The 16,648-nt window shown below is 34.1% G+C and overlaps 1 protein-coding gene across 9 annotated transcripts in view; it reads right to left on the bottom strand.

Annotated features, from left to right (window-relative positions):
• Window positions 1–16,648, bottom strand: part of ANKRD17 (ankyrin repeat domain 17) — a 182,527-nt gene that overhangs the window by 57,158 nt on the left and 108,721 nt on the right. For 3 of the 9 annotated variants that reach the window (XM_028848508.2, XM_078003490.1, XM_078003489.1), the window contains exons 9-16: window positions 15,139–15,330; window positions 14,629–14,738; window positions 12,582–12,669; window positions 10,498–10,625; window positions 10,101–10,244; window positions 9,593–9,695; window positions 7,381–8,133; window positions 2,997–3,142 (exon numbers count right to left, since the gene is read on the bottom strand). In XM_028848508.2, the coding sequence (XP_028704341.2) occupies window positions 2,997–3,142; window positions 7,381–8,133; window positions 9,593–9,695; window positions 10,101–10,244; window positions 10,498–10,625; window positions 12,582–12,669; window positions 14,629–14,738; window positions 15,139–15,330 (1,664 nt within the window). Of the gene's footprint in view, window positions 1–2,996; window positions 3,146–7,380; window positions 8,134–9,592; window positions 9,696–10,100; window positions 10,245–10,497; window positions 10,626–12,581; window positions 12,670–14,628; window positions 14,739–15,138; window positions 15,331–16,648 lie in introns of all 9 variants that reach the window. The other 6 variants (XM_028848507.2, XM_028848509.2, XM_028848511.2 and 3 more) reach the window with 3 other exon arrangements.

The raw sequence follows: 16,648 nt of genomic DNA, 5'->3' as shown, positions 1-16,648 counted from the left end.
GTGGCGCCACCTCAGCTCACTGCAAGCTCCGCCTCCCGGGGTTCACACCATTTTCCTGCCTCAGCCTCCCGAGTAGCTGGGACTACAGGCGCTCACCACCACGCCCTGCTAATTTTTTTTTTTTGTATTTTACGTAGAGACGGGGTTTCACCAATGTTAGCCAGGATGGTTTCCATCTCCTGAGCTTGTAAGATCTGCCCGCCTTGGCCTCCCAAAGTGCTGGGATTATAGGCATGAGCCACCGCGCCCGGTCTTTTTTTTTTCCTTGAGACAGAGTTTCACTCTGTTGCCCAGGCTGGAGTGCAGCAGTATCATCTCAGCTCACTGCAACCTCTGCCTTCTGGGTTCAAGTGCTTCTCCTGCCTCAGCCTCCCGAATAGCTGGGATTACAGGTGTGTGTTATTATGCCCAGGTAATTTTTGTATTCTTAGTAGAGACAGGGTTTCATCATGTTGGCCAGGCTGGTCTCGAACTCCTAACCTCAGGTGATCCACCAACCTCCACCTCCCAGAGTGCTGGCATTACAGGCGTGAGATACCACGCCTCGTCAAAAACTAGTAAATTTTTAAAACAAACATAAAAAATTAAAGAAGAAAAACGGTGAACAATTATTTCTGAACAGTATTTTTTTTCCAAAGTAGGAACTTTTTAATCTCTAACTAAACACGTATGGTAAAACTCCACAGAGTAGTTTACTCAGGTCTGGATAACCCAACAAATGACAAATCTTGATGTAGAGATCAGATAAAAAAAGAGTAAATTTTTAAGGATCCATAGTCAAATCTTTCTATAAAAGCATGTCTACTATATTTAAAATGTAAGTTTAAAAATAATTTTAATTAAAAAATTACATGTAACTTCTCAGAACTAATTTATAATATAGTGATAGCTGGTGAGTGGTACAGCCTGGAAAAATCATTTCACCATCACTACAATAATTTCATATTCAGTAAAATCAATGTCTGGACAAACTTTTCCTGTGCCTGTTTATAAACATTTTTATAAAGAAGTCTTTTTACATTTTGGTGAAGTATTTATTTTTGCTAACGGATCAATTCTTAGGCCCACAAAAATCAGAAAACTACTTTTTGGTAAACATAATAGCCTCGGCTATGTGCGATGGCTCACACCTGTAATCCCAGCACTTTGGGTGGCTGTTATAGGCAGATCACCTGAGGTCAAGGAGTTTGAAACCAGCCTGGCCAACATGGCGAAACCCCATCTCTTACTAAAAATACAAATAAATTGGCCAGGCATGGTGGTGGGCGCCTATAATCCCAGCTACTCAGAAGGCTGAGGCAGGAGAATTGCTTGAATCCGGGAGGTGGAGGCTGCAGTGAGCCAACATTGTGCCACTGCACTCCAGCCTGCCAGCCTGGGTGACAGAGCGACATTCCGTCTCAAAATAGAAAAAACAAACAAACAAAAAAAGAAGAAGGCTCAAAGCAAAAAAGACTGGAGAAAAATAATGCAAATTCAATGCCAAGTTCAAACCAATTCTACAATGCTATCAATATTAAATGTAAATAACTATGGCTCATCAAATGAATGTCTCATATATTTTTTTAAAAGGCTAGGTAGATGGTAGTTAAGAGTGGTGTCTTTGGGGTATGGTGGCACACCTGTAATTCCAGCTACTCAGGAGGCTGAGAGGGGAAGATCACTTGAGCCTAGGAGTTTGAGACCAGCTTGGGCAGCATGGTAAGAACCCGTTACAAAAGAAAAATAGAGTGGTGTCTTTGAAGTCATGCTGAATGATTCCCAGCCCCGCTGCTTCTTAGCCTAAATGAAGTGACTAAACAAAATGCTTAATCTCTCTCTTAGCTACAGTGTCTTCTTCAGGGAGATGAGTATTAAGAGTAGCTACATCATGTATGTGGTCTGAGGATTAGATGAGACAATTCCTTAAAAATAGTCCCTGGCAATTTTAAGTACTCAACAAAAACAAAAGTCAGTACATAAAAAACAACAGATATTTGGGCAACAAGTAAGAAGAGAAATAAAATTCCTTTTTCATAGTGTTACTGAGAAACATTTTAATAAAAAGGAAACTTTATTTTTAATAGGTTAAGAGTACTTGCCCTTAATGGTCCATCCAACACAAACACACACACACACTCTCCTCTCTCTTTCTCCCCGCGTTACCCCTGCTAAAATTCAGGCTTTATTATAAAGAAATAATCATATATAAAATTAAAAGTTTTATAATGTACACACCCCAGATACTATCAAAATACAAAAACTAAGTAAACTGCAAACATTTCTTCGTCCTGATAGCCATGTACTCTTGACTTTATTCGGCAGTCTTCTAAATTAGACCTCTTAACTTTTCTTTAGGACAAAACACACACTATTCTCTCCAATCTCACCTTGCCCTGAGATTTCATGGTCAACTACTTTTTAATAAAAAATTATACTGAATAGCTCTCAGGCTTTCTAAAGCTTAACTTAAACAGTGTCTTCCCCCCACTCCATATTATTTCTTCAAAAAGTGCCTGGGATCCCATACAGCTAAATTTTACAGATACAGACACAGACTCACCACGTATTTCAATCAGTAAGATAAGAATTTTCAAAGATGATATATGATATCAATCATGTGTATGACATACAAAAATATAAATTTTATGTTAGAACCTTTTTTGTTTTACATGAAATCCATTATGTATTTCAAACCATATCGTCTATTAATTATTAGAAGAAGATAAGCACTAATTTTAAATAAATTATTTCTTTTACATCCTCCTGTAAACTAAAGTTAAAAAAAAAAAAGGTTACTTGATAACCCCGGAAACCAGATCATCACATAATTATCACTAATAATCTACATTTAGCATTTTATTTTTTAAATGTGAACTTTAATTAATTTAAAACTGTGGCTCAAGACTTTGCCTAGAGACAAGGCAATCTTTGATGGTTTAAATCTCTGAAAGTTAATGTTTTAAATTATGGCATAATTCCAATGAAAAACCATCTCTCTTAAGTTTGGGACTTACCTGTGCATCAATATCAATGGCAGGGTAGATAGGAAGCATGGTTGAAGGAGAGATGATAGGACTTGGAGTTGGAGTCTGAGGTTGGGAAATGGATGCAGCGATACTGTGGGTAGGAGTGTTTGACATTGCAGATGCTCTTCCACTGACTGCTGTTGAACAAAATAACTGCACTTAATAAGGATGAAACATTGTTAAGTAATAGTAAGACATATTCACTCAAAAATATTTAAAGACTTCTTAAAACAATACGTCTACAGGAAGACTACTATAGCACTAATAACTAATTTTCCTGGTTATTGTTGATGATGACAGTGTAAAATTAAAATGTATACTGAGTAACTCATTTTCTAAATAATAATCCAACTGAAAAACAAATTCCCCTGTTATGATAAGTAGTCATAAAATCTTAATTCAAAATAACCCTGAAAACAAAAATGTTTATGTATTAAATTTAAATGCAAATGGAAAGTTGTCCATTATATCTTAATTAGAAAAGGGATCAACGGTAAAATAGTCAAGATCAGAAGGGAGAATACGTGGTTTTTACTTGCCGATTTCACACCTTATATTCTAGAACTAGTAAAATTAATATCACTCTTGGGGAGGGAGAAATCTCACTATGCAATCATTTAAAACACCTCCTACTGTTTTACTAACTGCAGACTGGGATACAGTAATATTATGCATTGTAGCCCACTGGATGACAGGATATTCAAATATAAAAATTTATCCTCACACAGAAGTGTAGTTGCTCATGTGAAGAATTACTCTGAGGGAGCTAAAATGCTCACCAATGAATCCAGCAGTCACACTGACTTAAGGATAAAATTAAAAGATTAGGGTAGAAATAAATGTATGCACACAAACATTCTTCAAATATGGATTACTATTATTCTAAGTATGATGTTGCTGTCATATTATTTTCACCAAAATATGCAACTTAAGAAAAGGCTATTCTGATCAGTACTTGAGGTGGGAGGACTCCAAATATGCTGGCATAGGATATACTGTAGATTCAGCTGAGGGTACTTTATTCTCTCATTGCCTTATTTCTGGAGTTGATATGTGAACATCATCTCCCCCAACCCCATTAAAAATGCTATAGTGTTAAAGTATGGGCATTTATCTTTGGTCAACAATAGTGTGGATGTGTATTACCAAAGTAGTTATCAACTACATCAGACAGAAAACAATCATGATTCACAACTGGATCTGAAACCAGGCAAAAGAGATTAAGATCCTGTCAAGAATAAAACTGAAATTGATCTTATTATAACAATTATAAACATAATTATGAATTAAGAAATCTATTTTACATGAAATCCTTAGTTCAGGCACAAACATACACTATACATTATAGCAACACACATTCTATAATTATACATTTTTAAGTCCACTTAAAAGCCAAAGAAAAAACAAAGGAGAAAATAAAACAAAACGAAACAAAACAAAACACTGTTTGAATCCTTAGGGATCCAGACCAATAGAAAAGGGCAAACACTAACATATTAAATTGATCATCTAGTGATCTGGATATTGTTACTCCATATTGATAGTTTTGTTATGTTACGAAAAGATCAAGATAATTTAAATATACATATTATAGATGTAAATTTCAAAAAATATATCTAGAGCTCTTAAAATTGATTCCGTATCTCCTTTGATTGGATTTTCACAATAAAAACGCTAAAGACAAAAAGTAGCTTAAACAGGATGAACAACAGTCTGTCTGAATCACTAAATTTTATTTCATAATACTAAACAGGTTAAAAAAAATCTAAGTTTTATTGTTAAATGACTAAATTATAATTTACATTTCAACTGGATTATGTTAAAGAACCTACCAAAATTACAGTTTTTTTTTTTTAAGTCAAATTGGTTGTTCTTATCACCTCATCTAAAAGGAAATAGGAAAAATCAATTATCTCATCATTTCCTTCGGGGTACCCATGAAATTGTTTACTAAAATTAAGTAACTGTTAATCACACATCCATTCTCTACAACTGAAAGTAACAAATGTAAAATATGTAGGTACCTGAAGGAACTCTAGTAAAAATCTTTACATGTGGGGCTTCATTTTAGGGTTAGATTTAGAAAGGGAGAACCACACGTCAGAAAAGTTTTAATGTCAGCATAGGAAAAAGGGAACTTGAGACAATAGCAAAGGTTTAGATAGGTTAAACAGGGAGCTGATTCTGGTTTGGCAAGTGTGAAGAACAGGAAAGACAGACGATTTTGGTCAGCAAATTTTATGGTAGAAGTCTAATAAATGAACGCTAAGAAATACAGAACAGGGAGTGTGCTAGAGGAAGGGAAAGAAGACAATGAGACTAATGAGGCTGTAATATACTTTAAACCCCTAAGAAAGAAGTGGAAATCATCATTAAGCAACTGAAAAGATACATCCTACCATAGAAATTTAAGATTGAGGTTGCAAAAGTGAGTGCATGAGTGTATGTGTATGTGTGTGAATGTGCACATGTCTGTTGTCAGAGATGAGCTGCAGGTAAGTAGCCAAATGTTTTTAATCCTACTTTTCCTCCTTCTGGCTATCTTTCTCTCCCCATAGAAATGAGCATAATAAATAAAAAAGTAAAATATTTTTGTATTATGACAAGCATTTGTCGTATTTCCTAAAAAGTTACGTGCAGTTAAAAATTTTTTTATCCGGAACACTGAGAACACATATAATAAAATTTTTTTTGTTTCATGTATGAATCAAAAGAAAAGATACTTTAAAACTTCTGATAATTCTGATCAGCATACAAAACTGTACAACTAGCAAATCATTGTTGACAACTATGCATGCCCAAGCACATCAGGTAAACTCTGATATATCAAAAAAAAGTTTAAACAACCATTACTATGTAATGCCTATTCTTCATTCAAGTGGATACGTTAATATTTAACTCTACACATCCGTTAGTAGTTTCACATGATAGAGCACTATTATGATCTGAATTCATGGACATAGTAACAAATCTAGGGTTAATGGTTACTGTGTTCCAACTTTCACAGGATATTTAATAATTTTTAAGTTTTATTCTCAGTTATAATCAGCTAATCATGATTAGTAGTGACTTTCAAATCTACAGAAAAATTTTGCACTCATCAATAAGAGCCATACAATTCTTACTAGTAATTATTACTAGCATTTTTCCAATGTGGTCATTTAACCATTAAGACTAGAAGAAATTTTCATTCCACATAACTATTGATGTGCTATTAAAGGAGGACTAGCACACTTTACAGATATTTTTAAGTATAAAATCTATCTCAGCTGGTTTCTTAGTGTCTGAATGTTACCTAAACATCTAAACACTATACAGTTTAGTTTTCTATTATCCTTTTAAAAGATGAAACTTAATTATACAATCTCATCATATTTAATGCTATTGAAACAGTTTTTAAATTAGAAAAAGTCGATCATCCTTTCAGTACAGACGAATAAATAAAAAAGGGGAAGAGATCAAATGGAAGTTATCAAAATTCCACTGTTTATTCCTTCCATTTTTCTGTTTTCCTTCCTTTTCAAATTTTCTTTTTTTAATGAAGCAAATTATCCTTCTCAGTATAGCACTCTTATGGCTCACAACCCTGTAAAATCTCATACCATTACTTTGTTACAAAGCTTACAAAAAATAAGTACCAAAAACTAGAAGCATTAAAACAATCTTCTAAAATATATCTTCTTGCCGATGAAACTACTTATAATGGAATAAAATTTATCTGGCTACACATCTAAAAATATATATGATACTTTCAGGGGGGCCACATCTTCTCATGATACAGTTAGAAAGAGACTACACATTAACATTCACAGGGGACAAAATCACTTACATACAGTATAATTAAACCCTATTTGATTTTGAACTTTATTAATTTTGTAAAAGTGTGTGTTTTTTTTTTTTAAATATCCATCAGGTTTGAAGTCTGATCCATTAGGATATAAAGTATTTCTGTTCATAAATAAGCTTCCTGATGTGTCCTACTAGTTTTGCACTTCAACTTCTATCAATTTCCCAGTTTATTGGTGTGAATACAGAAGCAAAATGCCAAAATTCAATCTCAATATTCTGAACTTAAAGGAAAAAAATGAAAACAAAAACAAAAATCAAACATCAACCCCACTAGTGAAAAACTTAGATTCTCAAGCTACCAAGCTAAGCCAGAAAGCTTCAGTCATTTGTATTGAATGAGCTAATCTTTAATTCAACCTGTATCCATCTGAGAATTTCTGAGATTGAACTAATATTTCTAAAGCTAGACATGAGTCAGTCCAAAAATAGTTCTCAAGTTGGGTAACGGCAAAAAATTTGGGTACATTCTTACTCGCCTTAAGCAAATCATATTTGATACCTGCTCATAACAATATAAACCCACCTGCCATGATGTCATCCAGCGTGTCATTGAGGGTCTGAGCAGGGCTGGCTACCATTAACCCTTGTTGTGTTTCTGTCAGAATTCCTTGCCCCAGCCCTGCCAACTGTGCTTGGCCCAGTACTGGCTGTCCAACTATCACTCCTTGCAGTTCTGTAAGATTTGCGATGGACCCTGGAGGCAAGGGACCTGCCGCCAGAGGCAAAGCTTGAGGCATCGCCAGAGGCTGGATTGGTGCAAAACCCATCTGAGCAGCAGTTTGCTGGGGTTCATCTTTAAGCAAAACAGGATCCACTTGCTGTAACCGTGCATAGTCTCCCTCAGAAAGCTGTTCTCCAACTCCAACAGGAGTTAGTAATCCCAGGTGTTGGCAAGACTGTTGCTGCTGTTGCTGAAGTTGAATTCTTTGAGCTTTAACCTCTAGATACTGCTTTTTTAGCTGCTGCTGAGTTTTCAGTTGTAACTCTCGTTCTACTTTCTGTAGTTCCTCCAAAATCTTTTGTTTCTTCTGAATTTGTTCCTCCCTTGTTTTGTTCAGCTCCTCGATCTTCTCCTTGGTAAGTTGGTCAGCATGAGCCAGTTCCAAGGACTGCAGCTGTGCATTCTTTTCTATGGCTTCTTTTATCCTCTGTTCCAGTTCTGTTAACTTTCCCTGAGCCTCTTCTACAATGCTCTCTGGAGACTGATTGGTGATGTAACCCTGTACATCCTGGCTGTTTGCTGGCAAATGGCTGCTGGACTTTTGTTTAGAAGCAGCTGTGTGAAAAAGAAACCCCCTCAGAAGTGCACATGAATGGCATCCTCATTACAGAGTTACTGTTGGGAGGTTTAGTGCCAACAGTTATGCACTAAGTAATCATATCCATAAAAGGTGAAAATGTACTGTTAAAAAGTTAAAAACAAATCCACCTTCTTTTTCACAAATATAAAATGTATGTATTTTATGTGCAAAACCTTTGTAAATTAATTTCAGAATCTTAAAAATATCACATGGCTAAAATTAGACAATAGAGGAATGCAGGTTTGTGATACCTAAGTGTGCAATTAAAGTAACATCTAAGGCTATGTGTAGATATTTTATATGGTCATAAAGATGTTAAAACTCATCATAAGAACAGAACAATAATGCTAAATTATTAGGGTGAAGAGAAAACAGACCTCTAAGTCAGGTTTTTTTCACATTTCATAGTCTGTGCCTTTTAAACACACACACATACACACAAAGAGTACCCAAACCACTAAGAAGTAACAAGAAATTAAAATCCAACTAAAATATGTCTTTGCTGGGGCCTACCATCTTCAAGACTAATAGAGGCAAGATATAAATTCACATATTCACACAGCTATCTGGCCAGTAGAGAATTGGGATTCAGTTTCCCCGGAAGAAAAGATGCTGGACTATGCCATCCACTGTATCTTCTGACAGCCAGGTGAATAGACAGATCTGGCTATAGGTATAGCAATCAATTGTTTGCTATATCAACTGAAAAAGGTGCCAAGGCTCTAGGTTGATAGTAGTGACTGAAAAGAGCTGGTGAAAATACTTAGCATGCTTGTTCATAAAAGAATATATGTAGCCAAAAACCAAAAAATAAAAACTGCATTGTTTCTTCACGTAAAACTTTTTAAAAGAAAAACTGATTCAAACCGGTAGGTATAAAATGTCTGGGGACATTACTTAAGAACATGCATGGTGTAACATCCACAAGTCAAATATGGACCTCAGAATTCTAGAGAAATAAACAAGCATATCTCAAGTAACTGAATTATTGGTTGAGAAAAGGTATCCCAGATGTAAAATCTATATTAAGCCAGTCATTCTAAAATAAATTTCTAATATTTGATACGTCTTGTTAATTTATGCCTTTATAACTGCAGAGATTTAAGTAAGTATTTTATAAAAATATCACTCAACTATACCAAGCTTAACATTTTACATGAATAAAAATTACTAATTATTAAAGGAAATCATCTATAATCAGAACTGCATCAAAGATGAGCATCTGAATTTCTCATGCTAAAACTTTTAATTCTAGCACAAATCAGTGTTATTAACTATTTTTTTTTCTCCCAATAACATGCTTTTATCATGGGTTAAACAAATTTAATAATGCCAACTTAGTAAAATTCCTTGTTTGTAGAAATGGCTAGTTTTTGGTAATCTTATTTTTACCTGGACACCAAGTAAGAAACAGTCTTTAGAAGTATAACTGACCTTTATTCCTGATGGGAAGAGTGGTGGCAACATTGGCAGGTGGTTTGTCAGGCTCCTGAGGTGGAACAACCATGGGCAGTGCTTGAACCGGTACACGAGGAGCCTAAGACAAAGGACACTAAGTGACTATTAGTGTCCTACACAATCCATTAAGTAGTATGCTCTAAATAAAGAATAAATTACAGAGATTTTTTGAAAATATTTTTAATATGTCATCTGAGACAATGACATATTTACTTAAAACATGTTGGCACCAAATTGTTTACCATGACATTTTTTAGTGGGCTTTGAATTCAAGTTGCTATTGTGACCTTTAAAAGCTAAAGCATAATCATATTATCTAGGATCTGAATATTATACCAGATGTTCATTAACTGTATCGAGTACATATTTACAAACCGAACTACATATTAGAACAAAAAATAACCTAATTTAAACAGAAATTATAAATGAAAAAGTTAGGATAAAGAAGACATGCCATAAAATGCTTTAATTTTTAAAAGCTTACCCTATTTAAATCGTGGGATGGGGGAGTTAACTGAGTGACATCTGGTGGAGGGGCTGAAAGCAAGTTATTAGGATAATCCAAGAGATAGCAAACAACACTTGTATGGCCACCTTTTGCAGCTTCTATCAACATAGTTGAGCCATCCTAAAAGAGTGAATATGGAAGCGGAAAAAAAGTGAAGAAAAATAAGTTAGTTTACAGAATCACTTAGGAAGATAAAGCCAACAGGTCCCAGCCACATTAAAATCATAGGTTTGGTAAAGAACGTTTAAGTGAAAAAGGAGAAAATTTACACTTAGAATGCCATTATGAATGGAACTTGTACATGATATGTTGTAATAACGACCAAGAGAGAAATATTAATTCACAATGCCACACAAACATTTGAGTTACATACTTTCAAACGGTGAGTAGGATCTGCCCCATGAGCCAAAAGTAGTTCCACCACTGCCAGATGACCCCCTGCACAAGCCAGGGACAGTACAGTATGGTCATTGTTAGCTGTGGTTCTATTCACATTGGCTCCTAAAACAGAAAAGGCATGGAAAATCATATTAGTAAAATGGTTTTTTTTAAAATTATGGTAAATTTAAAAATCATGAAGAGTAGAGAAAATAGTATTATGAGGCTCCACATACCCATTACCGAGCTTTAATGATTATAAACACATGGCCAATCTCATTTCACAAATATCCTACATTAATTCTCCTCTCCTATCTTGAATTATTCTAAAGTAAATAAATCCCAGACAAACATGATATAATTTGAAAAGGTTTTATTTGTACCAGTAAAAGATACCCAAAATACCTATTACTCCTAATGTAATAACTGTATTAAAAGTAAAATATGAAGTTTTATTTGTATTTTAAGTTCTTCAGTAGAAAAGATGACTGAATAAAAATAAACTATACTGCCCTCTATGGGCTAAATATGTAGAGAACAAACACTAAATAGAACAGTACCCTTTTTTTTCCCATTAGGAAATACCTGACAAGGAAAACAGATAATTCACCCCTACTCCCAAATAGGAAGGTATCCCTAATTTATTTGTTTGTTGTTTTTGTAGAAATGGGGTCTTGCCATGTTATCTAGGCTGGTCTCAAACTCCTGGGCTCAAGTGATCCTCCTGCCTTGGCCTCCCAAAGTGCTGAAATTATAGGCACGAGCCATTGCACCTGACCTCTATCCCTAATTTGGATTACTGTGTTAAGTAACGTGGGAAATGGAAATAAAACAGCAGAAAGAAACTGAAATCGAACTCATTAAAATTAACCAATGAGAGGGGACAGCAATTATGTATATAATGCTATGCTTGAGGATACTGTTATGAATATATATCACCAGTGCATGTCAAAATGTTTAATTTCAACAGTAAGTTATTTCAAATTTTCTTTACCTATAAACAATTATAAACTTGAGATTTCTTTACTATTATTATATGAAGAAAATGGTATATTACTGCCTTTTAAAATTGTATATGACCTACACCTTTTTGTGTTTTGAGACAGGGTCTCACTCTGTCACCTTGGCTGGAGTGCAGTGGCACAATCATAGCTCACTATTACCTTGAACTCCTGAGCCCGAGTGCTTCTCCTACCTCAGCCTCCCAACTAGCTGGCACTACAGGTGCAAGCCACCATGCCTGGCTAATTTTTAAATTTTTTGTAGAGACAGAATCTCACTGTGTCGTCCAGGCCAGTCTTGAATTCCAAGACTCAAAGGATCCTCCTGACTTGGGGTCCCAAAGTGCTGAGATTATAAGGGTGAGCTACCACACCTGGCTTCCTCTCTCTTTTATCAATGCAGAATCAAAAGTAAAATCTGTAATCTCTTATACTTAAGATTAGGATGAACTCTGAATAAAAAACTGTCTCAACTAGAACTTTCATAGTAAGCACGCAAGAAATAATTTAAAGAAAGTAATAATATACTTCCTTTTGTTTTATTTGGTCATTAAGGTCTTTAATATTCAAACTAAAATTTCTGATCATGAATGAAAATCCTCATGCAATTTGCTATATTTGTCACATTTCAATTGTGAACATTTTTTGTACTATATTTATAACCAGCTCCCTATATTTTATAAAAAAGGAAACACAGGACCGGGAAATGGTAGAAATGTTACTTACCACAAACTTTTTTAGTGGCAGAAACATCATAAAATTCCAGGTTTCAAGATAATACTATATTACATGAACACAGCAGAGTTTGTTACCTAAATCTTCAGTTTTGACACAGAGAAATTTCCCTTTCCTTTATACATTTCTCAACAAGTGTGCTACTTGGTATGACAATTATTTCTAGTTTGAAGCTGGTCTGTGCATGGCAGCATGTTTATCAACTATCCATTCATTAAATGTCAGTAGCATCCATCCTTATATGACACTCTCTTGCCTTCAAAAGAGCTTTATCCTTAAATCTCTAAATGAAGGCAGGTGTAGATACCTTTGAAAAAAAGACAACTGTTTTAAACAAACCTACCTTTACTAATTAAGAACTGAACAGTACAAACATGACCAGCTCTTGCAGCTTTCATTAAGGGAGTTCTTCCACCCTCAGATTCATGTTCCTGGTTCAAAAAAAAAAAAAAAAAAAAAAGACTTAATTGACATTTAATCATTTAATTGCCAGTGAACAAGTATTCTTTTTCATGGAAATCAAAAGGAAAATAATTGGACTGATTTCTGAATCTAAATATTTAAATATAATGCTTTGAAGGAAATTAAGAAATACATTTTTTAATTAAAAAAAATCTCAAATTATAAACATGTTCTATAGAAATAATTTTAGTATATGTGCTGCCAAAGTGAGCACTGGAAATAATTTTAAAACTGAAGTTATAGTCACGTGATCATGATGCCCTCATCTAAATGCATCTGAGTAATCTGTCCCTATCTCTACACAATGAATTGCGGTACTTGAACATGCACGTATAGTACTCTAGCCTTCTCTGAACAATCAATATAATGAGCATTATCCTCATCCACTCCAAGTTATCTTCCTCTCATGTGTATCCCACCTCTATGAATTTCAGTAAGTATATCATTACCATCTCTTTACAGACTTCCTATTCTCTCTCGTTTCCCTTATATAAAAATGATAAACATTTCTAAAACCATCAACTCTAAGATGTTACAAGAGCTTTCTGGGTCCCAAAAGGATGGAGACTCTACTGCATACTTATGATTAATAACTAATCAAGAACACGACTGGTGAAATTTTCAATCTTAAAAAAATAAAGATTTGAGAAAAAGTATCTTTTGCATGGCATTTTTAATTTCTTTTTTTAAAAAAACCTTCACATCTGATGAACAATTTCTGATTTTTCCCTTAAGCCATTTCCTAGGTTTTTCTAATTGCCATCAACTAACCAAGTACTAAAGATTACATTGCTGTCTGTTTCAGAGCCATTGCGGCAAACATCAGGAATACAGTTCTTACGCTGAAGAAGCTCTAAGTCTAACAAGCTTGAAGCACTTATTATACGTGTTCCATTCTAGTTAGTTGTGTGCTTATGTCTCCCTTGTTAGACTTAGTGCTAACATTAAGTGGCCCCAGCAATAATCTAATTCAACATTTTCTTTTCATAAACGACAAAAGAAAGGTTAAATTATAAATTATTAAGTTTATAAAACTAATTACTGAAGGGGGGCTTGTTGCTGCCTGCACATGAATTTGTCATAAACTATGAAGGAAAGAGCACAGTTGCTTATTAATCTTAGAATCTCAGGCCCATAAATATATGGGTGCTCACATTTTAACTAAAATTGGCCTTTGGATGTCTTATTCCTATTACCCCGCAGGCTAGACTGGAAGACCACCTATTCTACCCACACACAGTTGCTTTATGCTTCCTCAGCCCTCAGGCTTCACTCATAATATTTTCTCCTACTGAAATACCTCTTTAGCCACAACACTGTCATATCTATCTGTCCAAACTTTAACCACCCCAAAATAATACATCAGATGACCGCTTTACCTTTTGAGCTTCTTTACTCTGCACTTTCACTACAACATCTTTTATAATAACCTCAGTATTTATGTCATCTATTATTTTTCCTGAAATTATAAAGTACTGAAGGGAAAAGATTATTTATTAAGTATTTATAAACTCTTCTATTATTTAATAATGTTCTGAATATTGTAGGCATAATTTATTTCCTAAGCAATACTGAAATTCCTCTAAGCCACATTTGTCTTTTTATACCAAATCAGAAAAACTTCTAAAAATAGTTAAATACCTAAGGGAAAATTAATCTGCATTAATATCTGTAACACAAAAATTTCCTTTTTCTATGGAAAGTGAGGGATGATGCAGTGACTAACCCTATTAAGGAAAAAAAGAATGGACACTAAACAGTGTGGGAAAAAAATGTGACTAAGTGAGAGAAAGAATGGCAAAAAAAAAAAAAAAAAAAAAAAAACCCATAAAACTGAAAGTAAAGAAATACCTTTTGTCTAGACTCTCCATAATTTAACATTAATTTCTTATTGTTAAATATTAAGATTTAAAAAGTAAATAGCTTACCAGATCTGCGCCTGCCTGAAGTAAGACATCTGCTACATCAGTATGACCATTTTCACAGGCATATGTTAGTGCTGTATCCCCTGTTGCTGTTGTTGCATGAACGTTAGCTCCTGTAGTAGTGTCAACAAATAATACATAGACTTAAAAGAGCCGTAAGACATATAATATATGACGGAAATAAAAACTTCTTCTGGATAAGTCATATCTCCTCAAGTTAAACAAATTAAAACCTTACTCATTAAAAACAAAAACAAAAAAACCTTATTCATTTCTAGAAACACGGAATATTGTAGGCATTAAAAAAATTACAAACAAAACTGGTTGAAATTAAAGCTGCAAATACTTCAAACAGCAGTAAGGTAAACTGCTCAGAATACATACAAAGGTATATCACACTTTTTCTTAAACTCACACATTCAGTGTATCATAGCATCATAAAAATATTTGCACATGACATTTTTAGTTAAATAAATCATGCAAAAAACTTCTCCCAAATGCAAAAATGCCTACCTGCAGCTAGTAAGTATTTAACTAACTCCAAATGACCCTCTTGAGCAGCTTCCATTAAAGGGGTAGAACACCCTAGTTCTATATCGGCTCCTGCCTTAATTAGAAAGTCTGCCACTTCCAGAAAGCCTCCACAGCAAGCCAGAGTCAAGGCAGTTTCTTGAGTTTCTTCTGTCTGTGCATTGATATTTGCTCCTAAAATAAAGATTCCAATTATTTAAAGAAAATCATTAACTTATTCCAGAGATATGAAAAACATGATTGTGTCTTAATAAACTATATCTCAAAAATGAACATTTATATTACTATGATAAATAAGAAAGTGCCTCTCTCCTAACTCCTAAGGCAGTTAAAAATAAAAATAAATAAAACTATTAAAACCACTTCCAGATTTGATGTACCACAGCTGGAGTAATATTTACTCAGCCAGAAGGTACAAGTCAGGTGATAAAATAACTCAAAAATATAAGCTACATCCTCTCATTATAGTGATTCAAAAATGATAAAGATACTGGTGATGATGACGAAGATGATAATAAAAATCTTAACATTTAATAAGCTCTTACTATTTCCCAGGCAATATCAAAGCATTTTACAACTTGTTTAGGTATTATTATTATTACTATTATTAGTTCCATTTTACAGCTAAGGAAACTGAGGTTATTTAACTTATACAAGGTCACAACATTATCGTCATCAATACTACTACCATCACTATAGCTAGCACTTAACAGGCACTATATGACAAGCACTGTTCTACGAGCTTTATATATACGTATTAACTGTCACAATAACCCTACACATGAGAAAACTGAGGCACAGAAGGTTAGAAACTTGCCTAAAGTTATAAAATTGGCAAGCAGTGGAGTTGTGATTCAATCTAAGAAGTCTGCTCCAAAACCTATGCTTTAAAAATCATAGTCAACATTACCTCTAAATAAAAACAAAAGTTTTTTTAAAAGTTTCATTCCTCTTAAATTTGTCCAGACAAAAACTTTACTACTGAAAGAAAAATAAAGTCATGCTACAAATACAGAGATGGGAGATTACTTCCAAACTGAAGATATCTTAACATAGTGAAGTAATTATTTCACTTTTCCCAAAAGAGAAGTTTATGTACTGAGCCCCTTGACAGCTTCTAATGTGAGTGCATTCTTGCACTCTCATCAAGTTAGTCTTTACTGCATGGTTTCCCATACTGTTTTATAAAACACTGGATCTATTAAATATTTATTAGTAGGTATTCTGCCCCCAAAGGAATACATTCTCTTGATCTATTACTTTTAGAAATGTTGACTCTTATATTCCCCTATTTAACTCACAAGTCTTGCCAATACCAGTTGTTTTTCACTCACATATAGCACATGATGTCTCTGAAAGTTCTATATTAAAGAAGTTTCTTTGATTTTGTTTAACACAGTATGGGAGTCATTTTCAGAGTAAATACTTCATCACTGGTTAGTGTAACAGCTCACTGCAACTCTACTAGAAAGCTGAAATACTAAAATCCAAT

This window comes from Macaca mulatta, chromosome 5 (genome assembly GCF_049350105.2).
Source record: "Macaca mulatta isolate MMU2019108-1 chromosome 5, T2T-MMU8v2.0, whole genome shotgun sequence".
Lineage (NCBI taxonomy): Eukaryota > Metazoa > Chordata > Mammalia > Primates > Cercopithecidae > Macaca > Macaca mulatta.
This window is presented reverse-complemented; position numbering and strand designations above follow the sequence as displayed.